The sequence below is a fragment of the Falco peregrinus genome, chromosome 8 (genome assembly GCF_023634155.1).
Source record: "Falco peregrinus isolate bFalPer1 chromosome 8, bFalPer1.pri, whole genome shotgun sequence".
NCBI lineage: Eukaryota > Metazoa > Chordata > Aves > Falconiformes > Falconidae > Falco > Falco peregrinus.
Window position 1 is genome coordinate 19823817 of NC_073728.1, and position 22897 is coordinate 19846713.

The 22897-nt window shown below is 41.9% G+C and overlaps 1 protein-coding gene across 3 annotated transcripts in view; it reads left to right on the top strand.

Moving 5' to 3' along the window:
• CHN1 (chimerin 1) overlaps positions 1-22897 on the top strand; it is a 103720-nt gene that overhangs the window by 49321 nt on the left and 31502 nt on the right. For 2 of the 3 annotated variants that reach the window (XM_055812861.1, XM_055812864.1), the window contains 2 exons: positions 1017-1305; positions 22609-22686. In XM_055812861.1, the coding sequence (XP_055668836.1) occupies positions 1017-1305; positions 22609-22686 (367 nt within the window). The remainder of the gene's footprint in view (positions 1-1016; positions 1306-22608; positions 22687-22897) is intronic. The other variant, XM_055812862.1, reaches the window with a different exon arrangement.

Here is a 22897-nt window from a genome sequence, read left to right on the forward strand (position 1 = left end):
CTGACCTCACAAGGGGGCCCAGTACGGCCACACTTGCTGCTGTCTGACCAAGGAATAACACTGGAGTGAGCTGTGAAAGCAGCTTCTTGCCTTCATCTTCTCTGCAGGAAATGCGTTGCCTGTTGCCAAGTGCAAACACTGGTGTGTTTTCAGACATTTAGATCGCTTTTAGGCAGAACATTGTTGCAGATTCTAAGTACAGTTTCTGAAAATATGTGAATATTCAGGTAAAATTGGCATTCTCATGGTTGCTGAGAGCCTGTATCGAAATCCTATTCCACCCCAACTGCAGAATGGCTAGTGTCAGATAGCTTTCGCGTTATATATCCTGTATATTACAAAGATTTGCTTGAAGCTCAGGACTTAACAAGCATAACACAGAAGGACTTTTGTACAAAGCTCGAAGAGTTAGTCCTTGGCCTTTGGCCAGGAATAAAGAATGCTTGCCCTTGTGCCATTTTGTCCTGTGCCGCTCCAGTTCTGGCAGCGGTTCTGCTTCAGTGTAATTGTTGGCACTGAAGCTCAGCTGAACCCTGAATGGCCTCTTCCTGCAAGCAAGCAGGGGTGCAGAGGTCTGAGACAGCATCAAAACTCCGTATTGATCAACTGTAATAGAGGACTCTATTATGAGAACTCTTCATATCAGAGCCAAGCAAATTGACTACAGCGATGCAGTAGTAAAGTACTTAAAAAAAAAAAAAAAAAAAAGCCAGAAAGAGTGTGAAGTAATTTTCAGTTTTTCCATGGGATAATGGAGGGGCTAAAAGAATAAGAGAACAAACAGCTCCTTCTGGGACCGTCGCTGTTTTGGCTGTCTATTTGCAGTTGTTGTTCATCTCTCTTTCCTATCTGTGCTAAGTAGTAGTTGAGTTTTTCATTCTCTTCTGGACCAGACACAGAGCATAGTCACAGCTTTAAGTGATAAAGTGTTTTTTATTGTTTGCAAAGGCTTGCTTACTCTTCTTTATTCTGCTTACTGTTCTTTAAAAAAAAACTTTCCCATTTCATTGAGGCAGATTTGGAAGTCAAACCAGAAACTTCAGACTCTACTACGATGGAAAGCACTTTGTTGGGGAGAAACGTTTTGAGTCCATCCATGACCTGGTGACAGATGGATTGATTACTCTTTATATTGAAACGAAGGCAGCTGAATACATTGCCAAGATGACAATAAATCCAATTTATGAACACATAGGATATACAACTTTAAACAGAGAGCCAGCACACAAAAAACATATGCCAGCCCTGAGAGATGAACATGATGGCAAAGAGTCTACAGGACAGGATGAGGTAGCAGAAAAGAGGGTAAGCAATTGTTAACCCACACTCATTTTTCTGTTAGACTTTTTGTTGTGTACTTTTAACCCTCCCCCTCTACTATAAAGTGCTAAAGGTATCTGAAGATATTTAGTCCACATTTATTTCCAGTATTGCATTAATAGTAATATTTAAACTGGTTATAGGGGGTTTTAATGGTAATTTTTGCATATTGCAAATTTCTATGATTTGGAGGTTAGTTATTTATCATTGTGAGGTTCCTTTCTTCAGGTATTTTCATGCTATAGACGTTCCATTAAGGCACTTCTTTATTTCAAACAGGCTAAGAATATTTAATCTTAACATCGTTTACAGTGTATAAGACAACTATCCTTTGGTCAAAAACTATATTCTTAATATATTTAGTATTCCCCAAACAAATGCATTCCATAATCTATTCAGCAGTCTGCATACAATGACAGTAAAGTTGTCCACATTATAAATAAGCCTGTTCATTAAGTTGATAAAATGTTAAAACATTTCACTTGGCTAAGTTCAGCCTGTCAGAAGCTGACAAAGCTATTTTTGGCCTCAGCCAGACTTACGAAGAACGATTGCTCTCTTCAGAGAGTTGCAGTATCAGCTGAGAACTGTGTCCTGGATTATAAAAGAAAAAACGAACAACAAAGAAATCTTAGAACCGGTGAACACAGAAATATTAAAGGAGGTTGGGAATGTATCAGGCAGACATTCCTGTCTTGTGACAGAGACTAAGCTTAAAAAGAAAATATAATGTAAGTTTCATCATGTTAAACTAAATACTTTGTTTATTGAAAAGCTGACATATGAAAGTCTTTTTAAAGTGTATTTTTACATATGTGTAGGTGTTAATGCATGTATAATAGTCTGATATGCTCCCTCATTTCACAAACTTCAGAATGATGTTAGGAATACCTAAAATGCTTATAGTGCTTAGAAGAAATGCTAGCCTTACTTAGGATCATCTGTTTGTCTTTCCAATCAGAAATATGTCTGCGATTTCAGTTTTTCTTGAGGTGGAGGAAAGGTCTTACTGACAATTTCCAGCATACATGACTATTACTGCGAAACTAAGCTCCATACAGAGTCCACAGAGAGAGAGGAGGCTCATAGCTTTGGTCCTTCAAATCCTTCTCCAGCAGAGTCTGTCACCCTGCACTGAATCTGCTGAGAGATGAAGCACCCAACTTAGCTTAAAGTATGAATCTTCACTGTTGCCGGATCATTTTGCAAAAGAAATAGTGGTGCAGATATTGAAGCTAGCTGACCACGTTAAATATCCAATTTCTTGCTTGTTAGGTACCAGTAGTAGAAAGGTGAGTTATCAGTTACAGTTCCTGACAGCCACTGACTTGCAGCATGCTGTTTCAAAAGAATTTTTTTGCATGTTATCATAGAGAGTTCATTATAATGCAAAGCCTGTGTAAAAATCTTCTGTAAGAGTTCTACAAGTCACTGCTTTGGGTTTCTGTGGTAAAATTAACTCTTCCTGCATTTAGCAACTTTCAAGTGACAACAGAACTCTATGCTGTCACAACATTTTTAGACTGATGAGAAAGTTTTCATAGTAAAGGAATTTCAATTATTATTATTGAAGAATGTTGTTTTTTCCATAATCACATGGCATTTTGTCAGACTCATCAACAATGTATACATATTGTTTTGAAACATTTTAATGAAATAGCTCAAGAACTATTAAATATTTCTCATGGATTTAAATTTTAGGTGAAAAACCTTTAGACTGGTTAGTCACGTAATTGCAACATCACACCTGTGTGTCTGGAAGTTATAGGCAACTAAAGTGGCTTCATCTGCAACACAGTTCAACAGCAGTGCTGTTTCCTGGCCTGGAGCCCAGCTTTTGAGCCTTTTCTCTTTACTTGTCTTGGAACCATGTCGTTGTGAACACAAGGAGGCACACAGACATTGCAGTATAGTTAAATGTGGAAATTTCAGTTTAATTTTCAAGTCATTATCCAGTTGGGATTACTACCCGTGGCTGCACAGGGAAGGCACAGTGTGATCCTTTTTACTGTGGAGTGGTGCGTAGGTGACATCTTTGCTGCTTTTATACTTCTCAGGGTCATTGCTGGAAGATGACACAGTACCAAGTGTCGCTTCACCCAGCAAATCTCCAATGAGAATAAGGCATTCAACCCCATGGCCAACACCCGATCCTGGTAGCAACCTCAGCATTTGGAACAAGCCCCAGCATCCAGCTAAGGCTTGCCAAATCCTTTCTCCTTCCTCTGTAAGCCACAGGATGTGGGGAGCATGGGAAGGGGAGGGGTACAGTGGTGGCCTCACCGAATGTCTCATGGGGAGTGGTGGCTATGTGCAGGGTGGGAGTGGTGGGGAGAGGAGGCCTCAGAGGGCTTTCCCAAGTGTCTTCCGTCACTGTCTGGGGGACTTGACTACTTGCATGCCCACTAAAGCTGTCACCTTGACAGCCTGGAAGAACTCAGGTTCCATGGGGTGAATATAACCAACTGGAGGACTGTACAGGCAGGTGACTGAATCACATCTGGTGGTTAATTTTATATTAAAAATTGAAATAATGACATATATACTTGTTTGATAAATAATTTGCATTTAAAGCACGAGTAGTGGATGACAGGAAGTATTTCTCTAGCCTACCTACTGTAAAATGTTAACATGCTAGCAGTGAGGAATGCAGGAGAGATTACATCTCCACTTAAACAAAATACTCAATCTCTGCTAGTTTATAAGCTTTGTTAAAATAATAATAATGACATAAGAAGAATATACATATCCTCTACTAAATTACTCAGAAAGTAATTTTACCCTTTTTGTGCAGGCTTCTGCTTCTTATTGCTATTTACTTGAAAACTTCAATTAAGTATTTCCCTTATTATGACTCATTTAACCATGATGTAAGGAAGCTTTCTTATAGGACATTTATAAATAGGTCAAGCAGTCTTTCTCTTTGGTGGGAGGGATGGCAGAGTGATTCCTGTTGTCCGATATAAAGAGAATATCACTGAATTGATACCGACAATTCTAACAAAGAACACGAAGAAATCTCTTCAAAATCCAATGAGAAAAAACCATTGTCTTATGATGCAAACAGTAAAATCTGTGTGCTACAACGTTAGCCCATAAGCCTCACGGTAAGGATGAAAAATTCTGCAGGGTACAGTATTTGGCAATTAACGAGTCTTTACCTGTTTTATACTGTGGCCACACAGCTTAATCCTACACTGTACGCTTCCTTCTCCATAAAGAGAGGAAGAAACCTGGGTCCTGAGCGTTGGTCATCCTGAGCCAAAACACGTTCCCAGATTTGCAGACTGAGGCTGTTCAGGTAGGAATCTAAACTTTGTGCCTGCAGCTGTTGCCCAGTCCTGTGTGGGTGGTGTATGAAAGACGAACCATTCGAAAGAAGGCAAGGAGCAGCACGCAGGCTTTGATGGGGGGACAGCTGGGGGGAATGTAGTTTTGCTTTCTGCTGTAAAATGAGGTGGAGGAAACTGGGCAGCCAGAGAACACACCCCAAACTTCAGAGTGAAGTATGAAAGAGCACTTCACCTAGCCTTGAATTTGATGTGTGGCAGTAGTGGGGAATGCCACAGATTTGTGTTAAGATGCCTTGCAGCGTGCACTAATAGTACTCTGTTTGTTTCCCACTCTTTTCAGCTATTATAGTAGAAGAATTCAGCATGTGTTGAGTGACTTGTCATATGCAATACATTAAAAATGAGCCTTAGTAAAGGAGAAGGATTTAAAGACCATAGAAGAAGAAAAGACAAAAATCATGCAGTCATTAGATGAGGGTTGTAGGACACAAATCACAATACTCCTAAGTACTGAGTCCTGCAAGAGACCATATTGTGGTGTGATTTAAGATGCAGTGTCTAATAGGAAAAGCATGAGAATATAATCCACTGCGCAGCATGTGCTTCACTGATTATGAGAAGGAATATGACTGCTTACTGTGTACAAGTATATATTAGGAATTAAAATTTCTGGTTAATGATTTATGGTTTTCATAACCTATGACAGAATTAATAAATAGGGATAACTGGAGGAGTGGAGATTGAAAACAGGAGAGTGCTTGTCGTGCCTGAATGCCCTGAATAGATATTTTAGCTGCCCTACTAGAAAAGGTGAAGCTGGTTCCCAAAACAGTCTGTGGATTGTTCAGAACTCAATTGTGCAGCCGTCATGGTCTGTGTGTTAAGAGAGGACTAAGATTCATTTGAAAGAGGGCTTCCCATGTGGATTCAGTTTGTATGGCCTAGCGTGGAAGTGGAAATAATACCCACTATCACAAGATTTATTATTCCTCCAGTGCCTTGAATACTGATGGATCTCTGAACATTCTCCACTCTCAAAGGTAATTATGGCCTTGGAGCAGATGACTTGATTCTGTTAAATACCTTATAAAAAAGGTAGCTCTCAGATATTAGTAAGTACCTAGATACATATATTACAGTCCTTCTTGAAAGCCCTGCAAAACATGATTTTTTTTCCATTTTGACATGCTTTTGAGATATTAATGTAAGAAGTTGTACTAGTGATTTATTCAAGATTTAATATTTTTTTACACGAAAACGAATAATTAGTTACGAGTTATCCCATCTTTCACACGAAAATGCTGAGGTTAACATTAGGATAGCAACTGAATTACATTTATTCATGTTTACTTTGGTGATAAGTGCCATTTCATCAAGAAACTTAGTGGCTGCAAATCAGTTAAAGATTTGCTTTCCAGCAAAGCATTTGCTTTCTAGCAAAGATACCTTTCTAGACAGTACTACATTCAGTTCAGTTTTGACAGGTGGAAAGAATTGAGAAAAGGTTTGTGGCAGCAGTCACCCAACAAAAGCACCCTTTTGTTCTGTTTTTAATGACCTTAATGGTCATTTAGTCTTCCACAGTGATGAAGGCTGATTGTCTGCAACCCTGTGCAAGGAGATCTGGAAATGTAAATCTGTGTAATTTTAGTAGGAAATATGCTTTTAAGCCTGCCTCCAAAGATAATCCAGAATGTAAATCTGTGTAATTTTAGCAGGAAACATGCTTTTAAGCCTGCCTCCAAAGATAATCCAGATCACAAAGTTAATTGCAATCTCTGTGTACATTTCTAATGGATTCATAACTGCCTCCACATACAAAATGAAGAATCTTACTTATAGGTGTTTGCAGAGGGACCAGTTTCACTTTCCAACCTTGAATGGAGACTGACATTTTCATTAATGACACTACTACTTGTTTCAGTATATCTCACAGAGAAGGGACCTGAGCTTAATTTAAAACAAAAATTAAAAAAAAAAAAAAAAGTTTTAGTGTAATTAAAAATTTTGAGAATTTGAGAGATCCTAAAAATGCTCACTGTTCTAGTTTTGTTTGTGGAAGCGCTTTTTGGGAAAACAAGGCAAAGGTAAAATGAGAATAAAATATAGCATTCAAAAAAAGCAAAGCAGAAAGCAAAAACTCTTACTTCTGTATTGCTACTGAGGAACCGATTTCATGATGACTCCTACTCCACCCCTGACTTGCAGTTTGGGGTTCAAGTGGCTCACAGTCTGTGATTTAATATTTTTCTTGTAGGAGAAACCAAGGAAAAGCTGAAAGGTGGAAACCAGAAATCTGGTACTGAGAAAAATATTTAAGTGGCATTTCATTACAGTTCGTCTCGATGATCTTAAAGATCTTTTCCAACCGAAATGATTCTTCTGTGATTCTGCTTTTCTACTTTTGCTGTCAGTCAAATCTGTTAGTAAGATCAGCTTAAAAGCTTCCTTCACCAAGTTTTGTCTTCAGTGAAAGGACATCAGAAAACGTAGCCAAGGAAGTTATACTAGGCTGTCATAGAAGCATAAGCCCCCTTAGCAAGGTCTGTGGTGGAGGAGGACAGCTTTGAACAACACTGGTGCCCAGGAATGCCACTGCTGGGACTGGTAGGAACTAAAAAGAAGGTGTGGGCTTAATAATCAGGGAGGAAAGTGGCTTTGAGAGTGAAACAATCTCGCTGCTGGAAGTTGTTTGAAATATTTCCATTTACTTGAATTAACTTAATTTTATGAGAAAAAATGGGGGTGTAACATATAAAACTCTAGACAAGCCATAGCTGTAACAAGGATAGTGGCAAAGCAATAATGTTTTTAAAAGTACAACTAATGAATGTTTACCTTAAAGTACATTTAAAGATGCAGGAGACTGAGCACTGAAGAATCCCATGGGTTAACTTGAGAAGATTGTCAACTGTTTTCTCACAAACGTTCCTTTCCCATCCCTGCGCGGGTGTCCATGACAATCACTCTGTAAGTTTAATGTAATTTATAAATAAAACATAACACTGTGGAAGGCAAAAACTTCTATTTATTTCTTCTAGGTTTAGCCCATCTTTCAGCAGAGACTTGAAAGCACATATGATTTTGTCAATACCAAGAAAGTTCTTAGCAGGATAAAGGACAGGACTACTTTTTAGGTAGCTGCTCCAGCATATCGGCAGCATTGTACTTTGCAGAGATTGCCCCAGCATCAGTCTTCCTCATCTTCCCTTTCTGTGCATTAGCATTTATGGCGGTAAGGATCTAGTGCCATATATGCAATTATATATGGCACATACAGTTCAAACTAAAACTGCAAACAGTTATGTCTTTTTATAAGCATATATGTTTTTAACTTAACTATATGTTTATTAAGACCTGAGAAAGGAGAGCTAATAGCACACGCTGTCCAGTGTGCAGGTATCAACACAGACAATTCTTTTCTCTAAACTGCAGGGTGCTTTTTTTACTCGTAATCACCAAGAGTAACCTAAGCCCTTATTTATGTTCAGTGTGACAGTAAAATTGATACACTAAAAAGATTATATAAACTGATCTTGTTTTAAGATTCAGAGCTTCCAAATGAAACATAAGCTTTGCTAATTTAATCCCCAGGTCACAAAATATCTAGTCTTTCTCTTGTCAGTATCTCATGCTTATAAAGCATAAATTAGCAAGCCAGAATTGTTTTTTAAGGCTCTCTAACTGGACCTGTAGCTCAGTTCCAGTGCTAAACATGGTCCTATAGCTCTCCTGTTTTCCCCGGGTCAAATTCTTTCTTCTTTCCTTGCCAGCTCTGGTCAGTGCTCAGCTGTGCTCTAATAGCTCCTGCAGGTTACAAATGGCATCCCAGCTGATTCCAGTTAGCCTCGCAGGACCTTGCCTGCCTGTGCCTCCAAAGCACATTAATGTGTGGGATTAATGTGAAGTGAAAGTTCTGTGCTTGTGTTGGTAGCCTGCTTGTGTGTTGCTGGTCTAGTATTACAAGGTTCAAAACAAATAATGCTCCACAAACCTCAGGCAGTGAAGAAGCGGCTTAGGTCAGGCTGCATTTCAAATGCACAGCATGCCTCCCGTCACGATGCTGCTCCTGCAGGGAGGTTTCCTCTGTTTTGTAGGTAAGCACAGCTGAGGATCAGCATCCCACTTCAGCCTTTTGTCATGGGTACAAGTCACTTGACTGCTTGCTGAGATGACTTTTCACATTACTTTCTGCTTTTTCACATTACTTTCTGCTTTTTCACGTTATTGTGGCCCTTTATCATCTGGCATGTGAGATGTGTGCACAAAGATGAAGTCTTCAGAAAGTCCAGTGGCTGGTTGCACTGAGACAGGCAGCTGCCGTGTGAATACAGGGGGTCTGGCCTCTCAGGCTCACAGACCAGACCCTCAGCAAAAGTTTGGGGAGTGCCTGCCCTCAGTGTATGCCCTGAGCCTGATCTAGCCTTTGTAAAATGAGTAGTGTACATAACTGTTAAAAAGGCTGTAAGTCGGTACAGTTGCTGTGCCATTAAATGTGAAGAATACTGGTTGTGTTCTTCCTGATAAAATGAAACCATTAGCAATGAATAAGCTATTATTCTTTTCCTGTGTTTCCTGTGTTGTGAGGTAAGTCAGTGTGAAGCCCTCACCAGCAGTTTTTTCCAGGGTGTCTAATGCATGGTGGTTCGGGTCTGGTTACGTTTTTAAGACCCTTCAAAAAGGACCATGTAGCTTTAGCTTCTCTTATGTGTCCTGGTTGAAGTTTTGTTATCCCTTAACTGGGATAGGCTAGCACTAGAAGGATCACAGGGAGGGAGGAAGGAATCTCCCTTAGCTCTCGAAGAGCCAAAGAGGATAACTTTCTTTGGGTGCTCTTCAGGGTGAGAGAGTTTTCCCATCCTGGCCTTAGTAGACAGGACACAGAAATACAGAGGTCCAGCTCAATTCCTGGTGAGCAATGGAGAGCTGTCATGGCTTCAGCCCTAACATGCTGTAGGAGTCTGCTGCTTACCTTCCCTATGGGCCTTACGCTTGAGGTTTCCAAAAAGGCTGCCTAGATGTGTAATGGGGAAGCCTCATAGGCATGTATAAGGAAATTAGAATAATCTTTTTTTAAAAAACAACAATAAACCCCTTGTGGTTTCCCTTGACTTTTTATGCCTTCTCACAACTGAATAATCCATGCAGTGGCCGCAGAAAGGAGAAGGTGAGTCTCTTTCAGAGCAGCCTCTAAAGCAGGCATGTGGTTGTCATTTATTGCTTATGCAAAGAGCTTCCTGGACGGTGAGGGACTGCCGTGGGCCGCTCGCTGGCAGCTCCCTCGTTTGTTGTTCTCCTTTCTTAGCTATGTGAGTTTTGAGTCGTCTCTTTTTTTTTTTTTTTAACTCTTCCTCCCATCTGGCATCTCCTAATTATTTTCTATTACTAATCACTTCTACAGGAAACAGACTGGACTGTTGAATTAAGAGCCCTATAAAAGGATAATTTTGTTATTTACAAGGTTCTTACCTCACTTAGACTTTATAACGTGACACTGTATAGCTGGTGATAATCACCTTGGGCTACGATCGTGTCTAATCTCATAAACTAGGCAGGGTCAGGTCTGGTCACTATCTGAACATGAGAGGCCTAAGGAAGAGCCGAGGCTGCGGGAATTTGGGCTGGTAGCACCTTTGGCTGTGAACTAATATCCAGTGTGTCTTGTGTTTTGTACCCTCTGCAATTCCGTGTAGCCTGCGTTGAATCTGTGCTGAGTCTGACTACCAGGCATTTTCTCCACTTACCTCAGATAAGCTCCTTTTTCCCTCTTAGGGTTTACAGGGGAGTGTGTGTTTTATTTATTTGGAAGGGGAGAAAGCATTTTACATCGGTCACTGTTTACATGCTCACAAGTACAAATACGTGTCACTTGCCTTCTGTACAAAGATGGAAAGGACATGGAGCTGTGGCTGTTGTGTTGCCTCCCATTCAACTAGGGCACATCTGCTCCACCAATAATTGCCCATTCATAAGTGGTTACCAAACCCTTAAGACCTATGAAGAATGAAATGAAGCATTTTAGAAGTGGTAGCAGAAAGAGAAGTAGTTAGAGGTGCTTAAATGAAGTATTAGACTGTGAAATAAAAAAAAGAACAACCATTTACCCTACGGTTAATGCCTCAGAAGCTGATCTGCTCTTGTTTCTTTCCTTTTGATCTTTCACAAGAAAAAAGATGTTTTCAGATAAACTTCTCATGCTTAGTTTTAGTCTCTAGCTCAATGTTTTTCTTTTCAGAATGTGAACAAAGTAAGGAGAGCAGTTTTGTTACTAAGCTCAATAAACTGCTTGCTCTTATTACTTCAAACTTGTCACACTCCTCATCATCAGTGAAGACAGCAACTCTTGCCAGTTTTTCAAAGTCCTCCTTTGTTCATCAACTTTGAGAACATTAAACTTTTCCATATTTAACCTTTTTTCTGCATGGTATCAGCAGTTAGAAACAGTGTTGCTTCTGGTATTCACTGTTCCTACAGTCCTAATGTTTATGCAAGTTAAAAATCATCACACTGAAAAATCTGATTCTCAGTTGATGAACTGAGAATTAGTTGCTCTAATTCTTATCATCTTAGTACTGATATTCCTTCCTATCCATACAACTTCCAAGATAACCACAGGATTATGTGTTTCTAATAGTGATGTTCATATTATAATGCACTTGGACTATATTGCTTTTTAGTGGGAATTATTACTGCATTTGGTTAGAGCTAAAGCAGTCTGAAATTGTTTGCCTAAGGAGTATTAGAGCTAGTATCACAAAGTATAATGTTCTCTATTAAACCTTAGTCATGTGTGTATGTATGATTTAGTAAATTTTATATATTAAAATATCTATGATTTAGTAAATTTTATTTCCAATTTGTGAATTAGATTAGTAGCACTTATTGGCAAGCAGCTTTTCCCCTTCCTGAGAGAAGAGTGGAGGAATATTGTGGAAATATGTATGTATTACATTTTGCATGTGATGGTGAAATATTTTAAAAGCTGCATGCTTTATATCATGTTTCAGATAATTTGTTGGAGAAGTCTTGAAGCATTTTCCAGTTAGTATGATAGTGAATTACATTTGCATTCAGGCATTTTGGTGAATTAGCTGATGATGAAAGCAACGATGTGTTTAATATAAATGTACAAAAATTGCAAAAAGTATCATGCGTTGCTATCTTTCACAGATTTGAAGTGGTCCATCTCTTTAAGTGACAGCTTCTCATTCACTCCAGCCTGCAAATCCTTGCTAGCATTTGTCCCAGCGCTGCAGCCTGGTGCCTGAAAAATGCCCATCACCTATGTCACACACTGAAGTTCTCAGGGCAGACTCACTGTTCAGCAAGTTGATAATGCTGAGAGCTTACTGGATTGGGGTTTTTTTTTATGGGCCTTATGGGTTAATTCTCTTGAGCTATTTTTATTGTTGAAAAATCAAACAAAAATCTTATGAGCAGTGCTAGTTGATGGTGGCAGTACAAATAAAAAATTGCCCTGTAAGATGGGATGAAAAACATGACTAAGAAAGCAGTTGTGCTATAAACATTTTGTTCATTGTCAATAATTCTGTTCATTGACAATGAATTTAAGAAATGGAACTATACCCCAGACTAAGTCTTTTACTTTTGATGTGCCCTATACTCAAAATAAGATCTTCTGTCCAGAGATTATGTGCCTCTGAAATCCCAAATGTCAGAACTTTGAGTTGCTGATTGGGACTAGTGGATTTCCACTGAAAATAGGCATCAACTAAACAGCAAGAAACCATTGGGAAACCATGGGGAAAAAAAAAAACCAAAAAAAAAAACCCAAAAGAAAAACACCAAAACCAACCCAAACAAAAAAAAAAAAAACACCAACAAAACCCAACCCAAAATAAAAAAAATCCCAAAGTCCTTCCTACATAACAGAAGTTGTATAACCTGTCCACATGCCGACGCCTGCTTCTCCCCCAAAAGGTAAATAATTTTTGTAGCCCAGTTTTTGATGGGGAGTTGCATTGCCAGCCCTGTTTGGAATCATTCAAACTTACTCTGTTTTCAAGTCAAGACATTATTTAAATTTATTTCAATGATGCTGGGGTTGACCATTTGAGATGATGGTTTCTTGAGTGCTTTCTCAAGTAAGGATTTTTCATAGTTATAGCTTCCTCTAGGGAAATGCAATGCTTCCTGCCCTTATATGAAAATTTTCATGACACAGGCATTTTAAAATGTTAATTAGGAAACTGAGAGGGAATACATAGGAAAGATGAACCATATGTGGAAAAGGAGGAATGAGAAAATTGGAATGCTAGTCAACAATGTAAAATGAGTCTTTTCTAAGAATGTGATCAGGGATTGGAAGATTTTATGGGTGGCAATAAACTGATAATTTGATAATAACTGATAATTTCACTCGGGGAGCAGAGTGTAATTCCACTGCCAATTCCACTCTGGTTTCATTCATTGCAGGTTTCAAATCAGTCTTGATTTAAATAGAGATTTATGCAAGGATAGTGGGAGCCCACATGAGGGACTCATTTGAAGGATGATCAGCCTACCTCATTTTCTGAATCTGCCTAATTGCATTGTATAAAATGAATGTAGACCCTGGCCCACTGCGCTGTTGCAGCTATGCCCATGGACACGCATGCACCTAGAAGACTGGTAATCAGGGTCTGCAAGGAGTGCTGATGGACACTGAGGGTTATCCCGTTTTGTAATTTTTCTGCAGTGAGGTGGTCATTAAGTAGATTTTCACCATTATAAATTTTGCAATAATGTTGTATGTCCATATCACAACTCTAGTATTCCTTCAGGTTAAAAATTGTGTTCACTTTGATTCATGGGGTTGAATCAAGTGATAATTAAGGAAGGATTAGGAGACTTTGCACTCTTAGTCTTATGTATGCTAATTAAGTATGATTATGGACTGAAAGTATGTTGAAGAAAGAAACTGTGACAGCACATGTATCATAGCAACATCGCTTATCCAGGAAGAAGTGGATGGATTCAAAATAGAGGATGTGCCAAAGGAGCAGGTGTAGTCTGAAATACAAATAGTGTTTAGAAATTAATGAGCTGCAGTTCTCAATTATAATTGAATTACTCTAAATTGAATTACTGTGTAGAACAAAAAAGGCTAATATTAGATGCATTAGACTAACAAAAAAAGCTAATGTGAAATGAGTATTATACATCAGGTAAGAAAATATTAATGAGACATAAAAAGCAATTTCCATACCACCTGCCCATGTTATACCAGTAGCCAAAGCTCCTATTCCATGAAGAATAGATGAAAAAAACCCTAATATATGTATTAATAGAAAGACCTTGTGGATTACATGATTATCATTATCCCTAAGTGTATACATTTTGAGTTACAAAAAAGATAAAGAGGTCTATTGTAAAAACTGCTTTTATCAATATGATTCTTAAATGGATATCTTAAAGGAAGTGTTGTAAATTATTTATTTCATGAAGTTTGGCCACTGTCAACATTTCCTTGCTAGAAGGCAGGTGAGGTTCCTCATCAAAGGGTATGGTTAAGCTTTTTGATGTGCCTTTTCTTTTATGTATTTTATTTTATTTTTATTTGAGGAAATCCTTATAACAGTGTGGGTCAGATGAGAAATAAACCATCATCAGTCTCTTTTGGTTTCAGAAGATTAGTCTAACAGCCTATTTTCTCTTATGATACTTAAATTTAGTATTTAGTAACAAAAAGCATTTGCCAAAAGGGTAGTATTCATGAAGCTGCCACTTCACATTACACTTTGACCATTATCACTCCTAGACAGCATTTAGTCTTGTGGCACTTATCAATTACTTTGAAGGTCTTTTTGGAATACAGTCTGCTTTGACATGTCACAAGTCAAGAGGCTTTTGCTGGAGTGGCCCCTCCCTGCAATGAACGTCAGTCATGCCTTGGTCACAACAGCACAGCTCCCTGCAGGCCAGCAAGGCGACACGCCATGGACAAAGGGAAGGAAAGAAAATGCAATGCTATTACCTGAAACAGAATATGCTGACTAAATGGGAGCGAGATGGAGAAGCTGTTGAGGAGCAGCCTCTGAGGGTTGCTTCCTTAGGCAGAGCTCCTTGCTCCATCAACTCATCCTTCCGTAGGTCTCATAGCTTCACGACAGACCTCTCTAGCCCCGATTTAGCAATGTGTGACAGTGTAACAGTTGACTTAAACTACGTGAGTAGTCCTTGCAGTCTCTCTGCTTCTGCCTTTCCCGGGGAGAGGGGCGCCTGGCACAGGCGGCTGCTTTAACTGGCTGCTTAGCTTACCACCTCCATGGCCCAGGCTCCTGGCAGGAGGAGAGGAAGATAGGGTGGACTGAAACCAAAGCTATGAAGGATGGAAGGGTGGATGGAAAGAACTGAAAGCAGAACTGTAAAGGATAGGCTTTGTCTGAAGGATTTACTGGAGGCAAATTTTGGTGTTTTGTAATGCTTCTCTCCTTGCTCATGAACTGTCCTGCCTGCTTTGCCTGGGGAACAGTGAGGCTGCCAGCCCTCTGAGGTGGGGAGGCATATCTTCTGTGCTCTGCCAGCTCTCAGTCCCCTCCTGTACTTAACAAGTTTGGCTGGAGCTGGCCCCTTTTTAATGCAGCTTGTTTTCCCAAAGAGAGAATGGGGTTGTGGTAATGAGCTGCTGCGAACTCATGGTCATGGGGAACTGCTTTCCTCACCACAGACTCAGGAGTGAAAAGACCTTGTTTCTTAGCTTCCTGGGTAGCTATTTTCATGGTGTTTGATTGGCATATCCTGCCTCAGCATCACACAGCTTGGCAGCAGCTCTGCTTTTGTCAAGCAGTCATATCTTGCCCCTTGTGAGCAAGGTGGTAGACCCTGTCTTTAAGGAAAGGGCTGGAGCAGTGGGTTATTGTAACAGAGGCAGCTGGGCCTGTGGGGATGCTCTTCATGGGTGTCTGTAGGGAAGAGCCCTGGGGTGCTGACTGGCTCAGGAACAGAGGAAGACAAGGCCGGTGCCCTGGGAGCGGTACAGGACTGTGCTGTCTCGCCCAGAACATAACCCTGTGATGAAGCATATTATTATTTACACAGTACAAATGAAGTCATAGCCATTGCTTGTAACACCCAGCTTAGCACCATTGCTGATTGCAACCTCCACATCCCTGCCTCCGTGCATTCACAAGTGCCCACATACACCCCTGTAGTGGCATTTGTACCTATGGAGTGTGCAGGCATCCCCAGAATGAGCCCCCTTCTTCAGCGGGCACAGCAGGCCAGCTGCTGACCTCGCTAAAAGCTAAGTCACTGGATGTTAGCAAAGTCCTCCAGAACCACACCATAAGCTGAACTTGTTACTGGAGGTACTGTGAAATTTTTATTTTATTTTTGCCATGGCTAGATCCATGGCTATATACCAAAATAGTGCCCTCCAGAAGGAAAGAAATGTGTTGTGTTTGCCACTAGAAAAGTGCCCTGGTTTTGTGCCGCTATCCAAAACAGCAAATGTTGATTGTTTTTGTCTCGTCAGCTATTGAAAGAGAGCAATAGTCACAGTGGATGTTTTTTGCCAGTGTGTGGTTTCAAATTGTCATTTCCAAAGGCCCACGTCGGTAACTGCCGGGAGCAAATCTGCAACCCATCATGCCACTAGGAACAAAATACGCTGGCTGACCTAGATCCAAATCAGCTGCAGTGACGGTAGGTTATATGAGTAAAGCTACAGATAAACAGCTTTTCTGTTGGCTTCCCCTAAGGTGTCTCTGCTTTTTTGTGAGTATGCTCCCTTGGTGTGAAAACCTGGATACTTCAGGTAAGCACATCAGTGCAAACATGAAATCTTCCCAAATAATGCTAATGGACTCTAATTGTATTGCACAATACAGTACCAAATAAACTCTCTTTTTGTGCAGTAATTTCTAGCAGCAATATTGGGCAATATTTTTTCCATAATATAAACTTTGGTTTAGATTATTATTTTTTAAATTTAACAATCGTACTTGAAACCAAGCCAACACTTTGGCTGAATTTGTTTAATTAAAGTTTTAATTAAAACATTTTAAAAAACCTTCTAAAATTCTAGATATAAAAATGTTCATTACTTGCTGTGGAAATGGCATACACTTTTATCAGAAATAAAAATTTAAAAATTTAAATAGCCATTTCTTTAGATTTTTCCACAAGTATTTCACTGGGGGAGGTGATTTGATTTAATTAGAACTCAGCCCATTTGGAAAGTTTTGTTATAAAACCCAGAACTTTCTCAGCAGTAAGTTTTCATCATTCAACCACGTCTTAAACCCCAACTGCCCTGTAGGAAACTGTGGACTCAAAGCAGAGTTGTGTGTTGTTGCCTGAGGATCCCAGTATACTTTGGGCACTGCTGTCTGTGTGCCCGTTAAGTGTGGCTGTGTTGGAATGGCAGCAAGAGAAGTCTTGCTCTGGTGGCTGAGACTGCATGATAGTCCTTCCCCTCCTCCCCATCCAGCTTCTGAGATGTCAGCTTTCAGGTTGAACTTTTAATAGCATTCCTACCCTCCACTCACACCATGTATCTGTGGGCAGAGGCTATGCCTGGCATTAGCATTTCTGCAAGTGAAGAAAATGAAAACAGCTTTTCACCACTTTTAAATAAAAAGGAAAACTTTGGGCTCCCCTTCCCCCTCTGGAACAATTTTGTGAAAGATACGACTGGGAAAATTATATTTAGCATGGAACAAGCCTCCACCAGGAACAGCGTTGAGGAAATTGGGCTCAGTTTCACAATCTGACTGATTAGCTTTTGAAAATTGTGTACTGAGCCCATAAAATATGCTTATAAAGTGTTCAGGCAAGGAAGGGTTTTCTAAGCATACACATTTGGCTATGTTAGCTATACAGTGAAACAGAACACAACAAAATATACAGCAGCTAACTGCATAACAAACCAAATATCTTGTTTCTTGAGATAGTTACAGTGGGCCATCATCTTTGATTTTTAGAAAAATGCATGCAATATAACTGTTGGTTAATATTATTATTAAAATACATTCCTTAGAGGGAAGGGATCGTTTTATATATAAAGTCTGAAACAATAATGGCATATTTAGCCATAACAACATGAAAATACCATATGAGAATGAAAAACCTGCAGTGTACTACACATGCATTCCTGAGACCGAAGAAAACACGATACTGTGTTTGAGAGAGGAGCCAGGTGGTCATGAAACTAAACACTCCGTTGTATTGGAAATGCATGTGGGCTTCAGGAGGTCTGATGAAGTCAAACCTGGGCATTTTAGGACTTGTGAGCTTAACGTGACTTCAATTTTTCTGTTTTTTTCTGGAGTAGTTTTAGTTTATTACTCAACAAATGGGAATTCATTTATCTGCTTTTTTAGAAAGATAATTTGTCCAATGTTGACTGGATGAAACGTACGTAATGTGTCTTCCAGAGAGTGACTAAATTGAATTTACTGCAAGCCATGGATGACTTTAAAATCAGTTCTGTGGAGTCTTCATAATAAGACTTACTGATTGTGAGATTAGTACCAGCAAATACGCATACATTATCCAGCTAATGCTGAGAACAGATAGTTCTTAAGAAAACAGCTGTTTCTCCTGCACCCTGAAGGACTACTCCATGATGGAGTAAGGAAAGCGGAGTCCCAGTAGGACCTAGACTGAGCCACTTTCATGGTTGAGGTTTTAGGACAAAGAAGAACATTTGAAATAGCAGGTTACAGTCTTTATATTCCTTTCCCCTCTCCCTTTAGTCCACATACAATGTAGAATCTCTAAACAGATGTCTTGGTTTAAAGGTTGTTGTGTTGCTGGGTTTGGTTTTTTAGTGTTTAAGTCACTAAAATGTACAGGACTGAGAGAATGCTCTGGTTGCATGCTCTGCTCAGATGTTGCTCAGCTGTTACTTCCAGTTGTTCCATTTTCAGTTCACCTCAATCCTGTGAAATTACATCCTTAAACTAAATTTTAAAAAGACAGCCCTGCAGTTTCCTTCCTTCTAGAGTCTGTGCAGCATATTGCTCCCTGTAAGTGCAATGATTGCAAATGTCTGTCACAAACAATTAATAAAAAAATAAAATCAAGATTATACTTGGAAAAATGGAAGGTCTTCTGACCTTCCTCCCCAGATTTCTACCTCTTTTTCATCCAGTATGTAGCAGACAGTATCTAATAATTGTCCCCGTTAAAGTTATAAAAACACAGGCAGACTTCAGACAGAGTAAGTTATAAAGATAACTGTTGGAAAATGAAAGGGCTACGGAGAGGAGACTTTGCTGGCCGGTAGGAGCGCCGGAGCCACTGGTGGAAGGCAGGTATTGAATCAAGAGCCAGCCAAGGGTGTAAAAAGACACACAGGACCTGCAGGCTTTCAGGCTGGGAATAGAGAAAGCATAGAGCACCTGGAGCAGGAGAGCCCATCCTCGGGAGAGAACAGCTTCCTGCAGGATTTGAGTTGAACCCCCAGGTCCGTGACTTTGTTTGCTCTCAGGGATGTTGGCTCACCCCTGCCATGACTAGGGCTACCCAAGGACAGCAGCTCGCTCTCTCTTACTTCATTATCTCACGTGCTGGTAAGCTAACAATCTGGACCTGCCCAATGTCCCACACCGTGGTCAGGAAGGTGTGTACAACAGAAATGTCATTCTTCATATTGATTGTCAAATGAAAAGAAACGGGCTGTGTTAAGAGCACTAGCTTGCAACACCAGATTACCAAATAGGCAGTGGCAGGAGAATGAGCATCTATATTGTAGAATGTCATCTGAATGCAGTTGTATGAGGTTTAATTACAACACTACTTTATGTTGGGGCAATATATTAAGAAATAGATACTTGTTATCTATTTTTCATAATTTTTCGGTTGCTAGCCTTATGGCTTGCTTTCACTCTAGGTTTCTGGTGTGCACAACCATTGTGCATATAGCATGTGTGAAGGGCTGTAAGTGTAGGTGAGCCTGCTGTTTTCCTGTATTTGTAAACAGCAGAAAATGCTTTACACTGAACAATGGGAAGCTGATTTATGTAAAACCAACAAGCGGTCTGAGATTACTGTAACAAAATAACGTTAGAATTAAAATTCATAATCTTATAACTGCTTTACAGATTATAATGCTTTTTCATAATTACAGCGATGAGATAGGACCTTTCCCTGTTGGGTAGTTTTGCTTACCTTTTCATTGGCATTTTTAAGATTTAATTTTCTGGGATCCAGAGATCAGTTTCTACTAATGTGACTCTAAAGTGCCATTGAAAATAAATCAGTTCTTCAGAATTAGGAAAAAGAGAAGCTAACAATTAAGGGATAAGTAAGTCAAAAGCCAAATAGGTGCTCTACCAACGATTGAAAGGAAAAGTCAGAATGCTTTATCTTGCCTCTTAAGTGGAATTATACAAAATTATAAAGGTTGAGTCTGATAGTAAATGTAGTCTTGAAAATCACTGGGTTATTTATTTCCAACAGATTCAATGTTCAAATATTTTATCTTCTAATATGAAGTTTTGGCGATTTATTTTTTCCCTTTAATAAGAAGGATCTTGGTTTCCAAGGAAGCTGTAACAAAACCGTGTTTCCAGATCTCCACAATTTGTTTCCTGAGCCAATTGTCACTCAAAGCTGTTGGGAGAGGGTGACTCCTCTGGGGCAGGTTTAAGTCCACCTTGTTCCATGAGGACTTTTACCTGATGTAGTTCTTGGGAATGAAACCGTGAAGTGGCTTTAGCTAGAAAGAAAGGAGAGAATGAGCTCAAAGGCCTGTCCACTTCCTCCTCCCAAGTCCCTACTTTTTCTCACACTTCACATAGATGAGGTGGTCAGATTTTGCCACTCTTACCCTCACCTCATTTTTCTTCAACTCCTATAGTGGTGCAGTGTTACACTTAGGAGGATGTGCAGAAAAACACAAGGGTCATTTATTCACCTGCAGCAGAAATGAATGGTTAAAAGCAAGACAGGCAGACTGAGGTAGCCGTTGGAAAAGTTATTTCTCAATAGGATGGATCAACCAGCCTCCTGTTTGTATGGAAAGTGGGAACTGAGCCAGCTAAGACCCCTGGATGAGCCACTAAAGCCTGACAGCTTCATCCTCTGTGATCTTTAGCCAGTGTTTCGGTTATTAGCTATTAACTTGCATTTCAGATTAGCGGTTGGTGAGACATATATGTTGATCCTTAATCTCTGCAACCTGACCCTATGCTGAAACTCAGCAGATTTCTAAAACTGGTAAAGAAGATCCTGGTGGCCATGCAAGCAAACAGAGGAGAGGCTCACGGAGAGCATTACCCTCAGCTACATCGGCAGGATTGAGCTAAACTGTAATGCTGGGATCCACTGCAAAACACATACTGATTCCACCCAGAAGGCTGTGTGACAAACTGTGCTTGTCTTTGGTTGTTACTGAGTCATGAGAGATAAAAATACCTTTGCTGCAGAAGGCGAGAGCAGTTGTGGTGTTGCAGCTTGTGGCAAGGGAAGGGGGAGCTGCGCTGTGGCTAGCAGCACAGGCAGGAGGAAGGGTCCTCTTGCACCCTGGGTGTCAGGCTGGGGGTCAGCCCCATGGTGTAAATCACTGCCATAGCTAGTCAGAGCAAAGGTCTGATTTTGCTGTCTCTGACAAAGGCTGTTCACTGATGCCTGGAGAGCACTGCAACAAAAAGGGCAGGAGTTGAGCGGCCGTGGTGGTGTCCCCTCCCGGCTGTCAGTGTGCAGCTGAAGGAGAGCCTCCCAGAGTGGGGCTGCCCCGCTGCACGGCTCCATCCAGGTGGATGTGGCATGGGCTGCCCCGGCAGTTGGGAGCCTGTTGTGGCAGTGGGTTCAAGGCTGTAATGGTTGTGTGACGTAGTGCTTCGCCTGGTTTGGGGGGTGGCTAGTGAGGACCAGATGGCCCTATGTGCACTTTGTTGTCGCTGGCACCCATCCAAACTGGGGCTTTCAGCCCTATTTGAGGCCATGGGTCATTCACCTTGTGTTAACCTTGGTGAGTTCCTAAAGAGAGGCACCGCAGCGATCGGTGTTGAGGTCGGGGTGGTGCAACGAACGGCGGGCGGCATGTGTGTTCGCATCCCTTCTGGAAGAGGCTGTTACGTGATGTGAGTTTGACGAGCCCCCTTTTACACGACAGGCATTGAAAAATGTCACCTTCAGGGCAGAGCGATGAGCACCAACTCAGTCGCGTTAACTGCTCCCAGCCTTGCCGTACCCGCCGGTGCCCGACCCGAGCGGCTCCCAGCCGTACCCCCCGGTGCCCGACTCGTGCCAGACGGGGCGGGGGGCCGGGCGCGCCGCTTTCTGCCGCGGCCCCTGAGGCTGCCGCTCGCCGCGCCCACCCGCGGATGCCCCGGCTCGCCCCGCACCCCCGAAGGGCGCCGAGGTGCCATTTCGTGCCGGCGCCTGAGCCGCCCCCGCCCGCAGCCCTCCCGCGGCCGCCTCCCCCGGGCCCAGCCGCGCTGCCCGCCCCGCCGGGGCTGCGCTGGCCGCGGCCGCCCCCGCCCGGCCCCCGCCCGGCCCCCGCCCCGGGGGCGGTGCCGCCTCGCCCCGCGCCGCGCAGCCTCGCCCCCCGAGGCGGGCAGGGGAGGGAAGAGGGCGCCGGTCGCCGCCGCCGGCCGCCGATGGAGGGAGCGGCTGCGGGCTGCCCCCTCCCGCCGCTGGCTGCTGTTCGCGCCCGCCGGCAGGCCCGAGCCCCCGCGCCCCGCACCGAGGGCGGCCCGCCCCGCCGGGCCAGCCGCGCCGAGCGCCAGTGCCCCGCCATGGCCGCGCCGGCCGCCCCGGCCGCTTAGTGCCCGAAATGGTCCTTCTGGGTGTCTGGAAGCGGGTGTGATCTAGGCAGGGCGCGGGTCGGGCCGGGGGGCCGCTGCTCCTCCTCCCCGTCAGCTCCAGCATGCCGTCCAAGGAGTCCTGCGCGGGGCACAGAGCGAGCAGGGCGGCGGTGCGCGGCGCCAAGCGGGAGAGCCGCCAGCAAGATCTGTTGATAGCAGCCTTGGGGATGAAACTGGGTACTCGGAAGTCACCTGTGACGATCTGGCAACCTCTTAAACTCTTTGCTTATTCACAGTTGACATCGCTTGTCAGAAGAGCAACGCTGAAAGAAAATGAACACATTCCAAAATACGAGAAGATTCATAACTTCAAGGTAAGAAATTGTGCTGCTGCCTTTCTCTTGCAGGCACGGGGGCTGGAGGTTTTATTTCAGAATGGTCCAGTAGTGCAAGGAGGGAATATATATGCAGGCTGTGACTTTCTGGGAACTTAAACGCTTGCCTAAATCTCACTGCCAGTTAAAGCAGTTGGACATCTTTAGAACATATCAGCAGAAGAACAAGGATTTTGTTGGTGGCTGCATG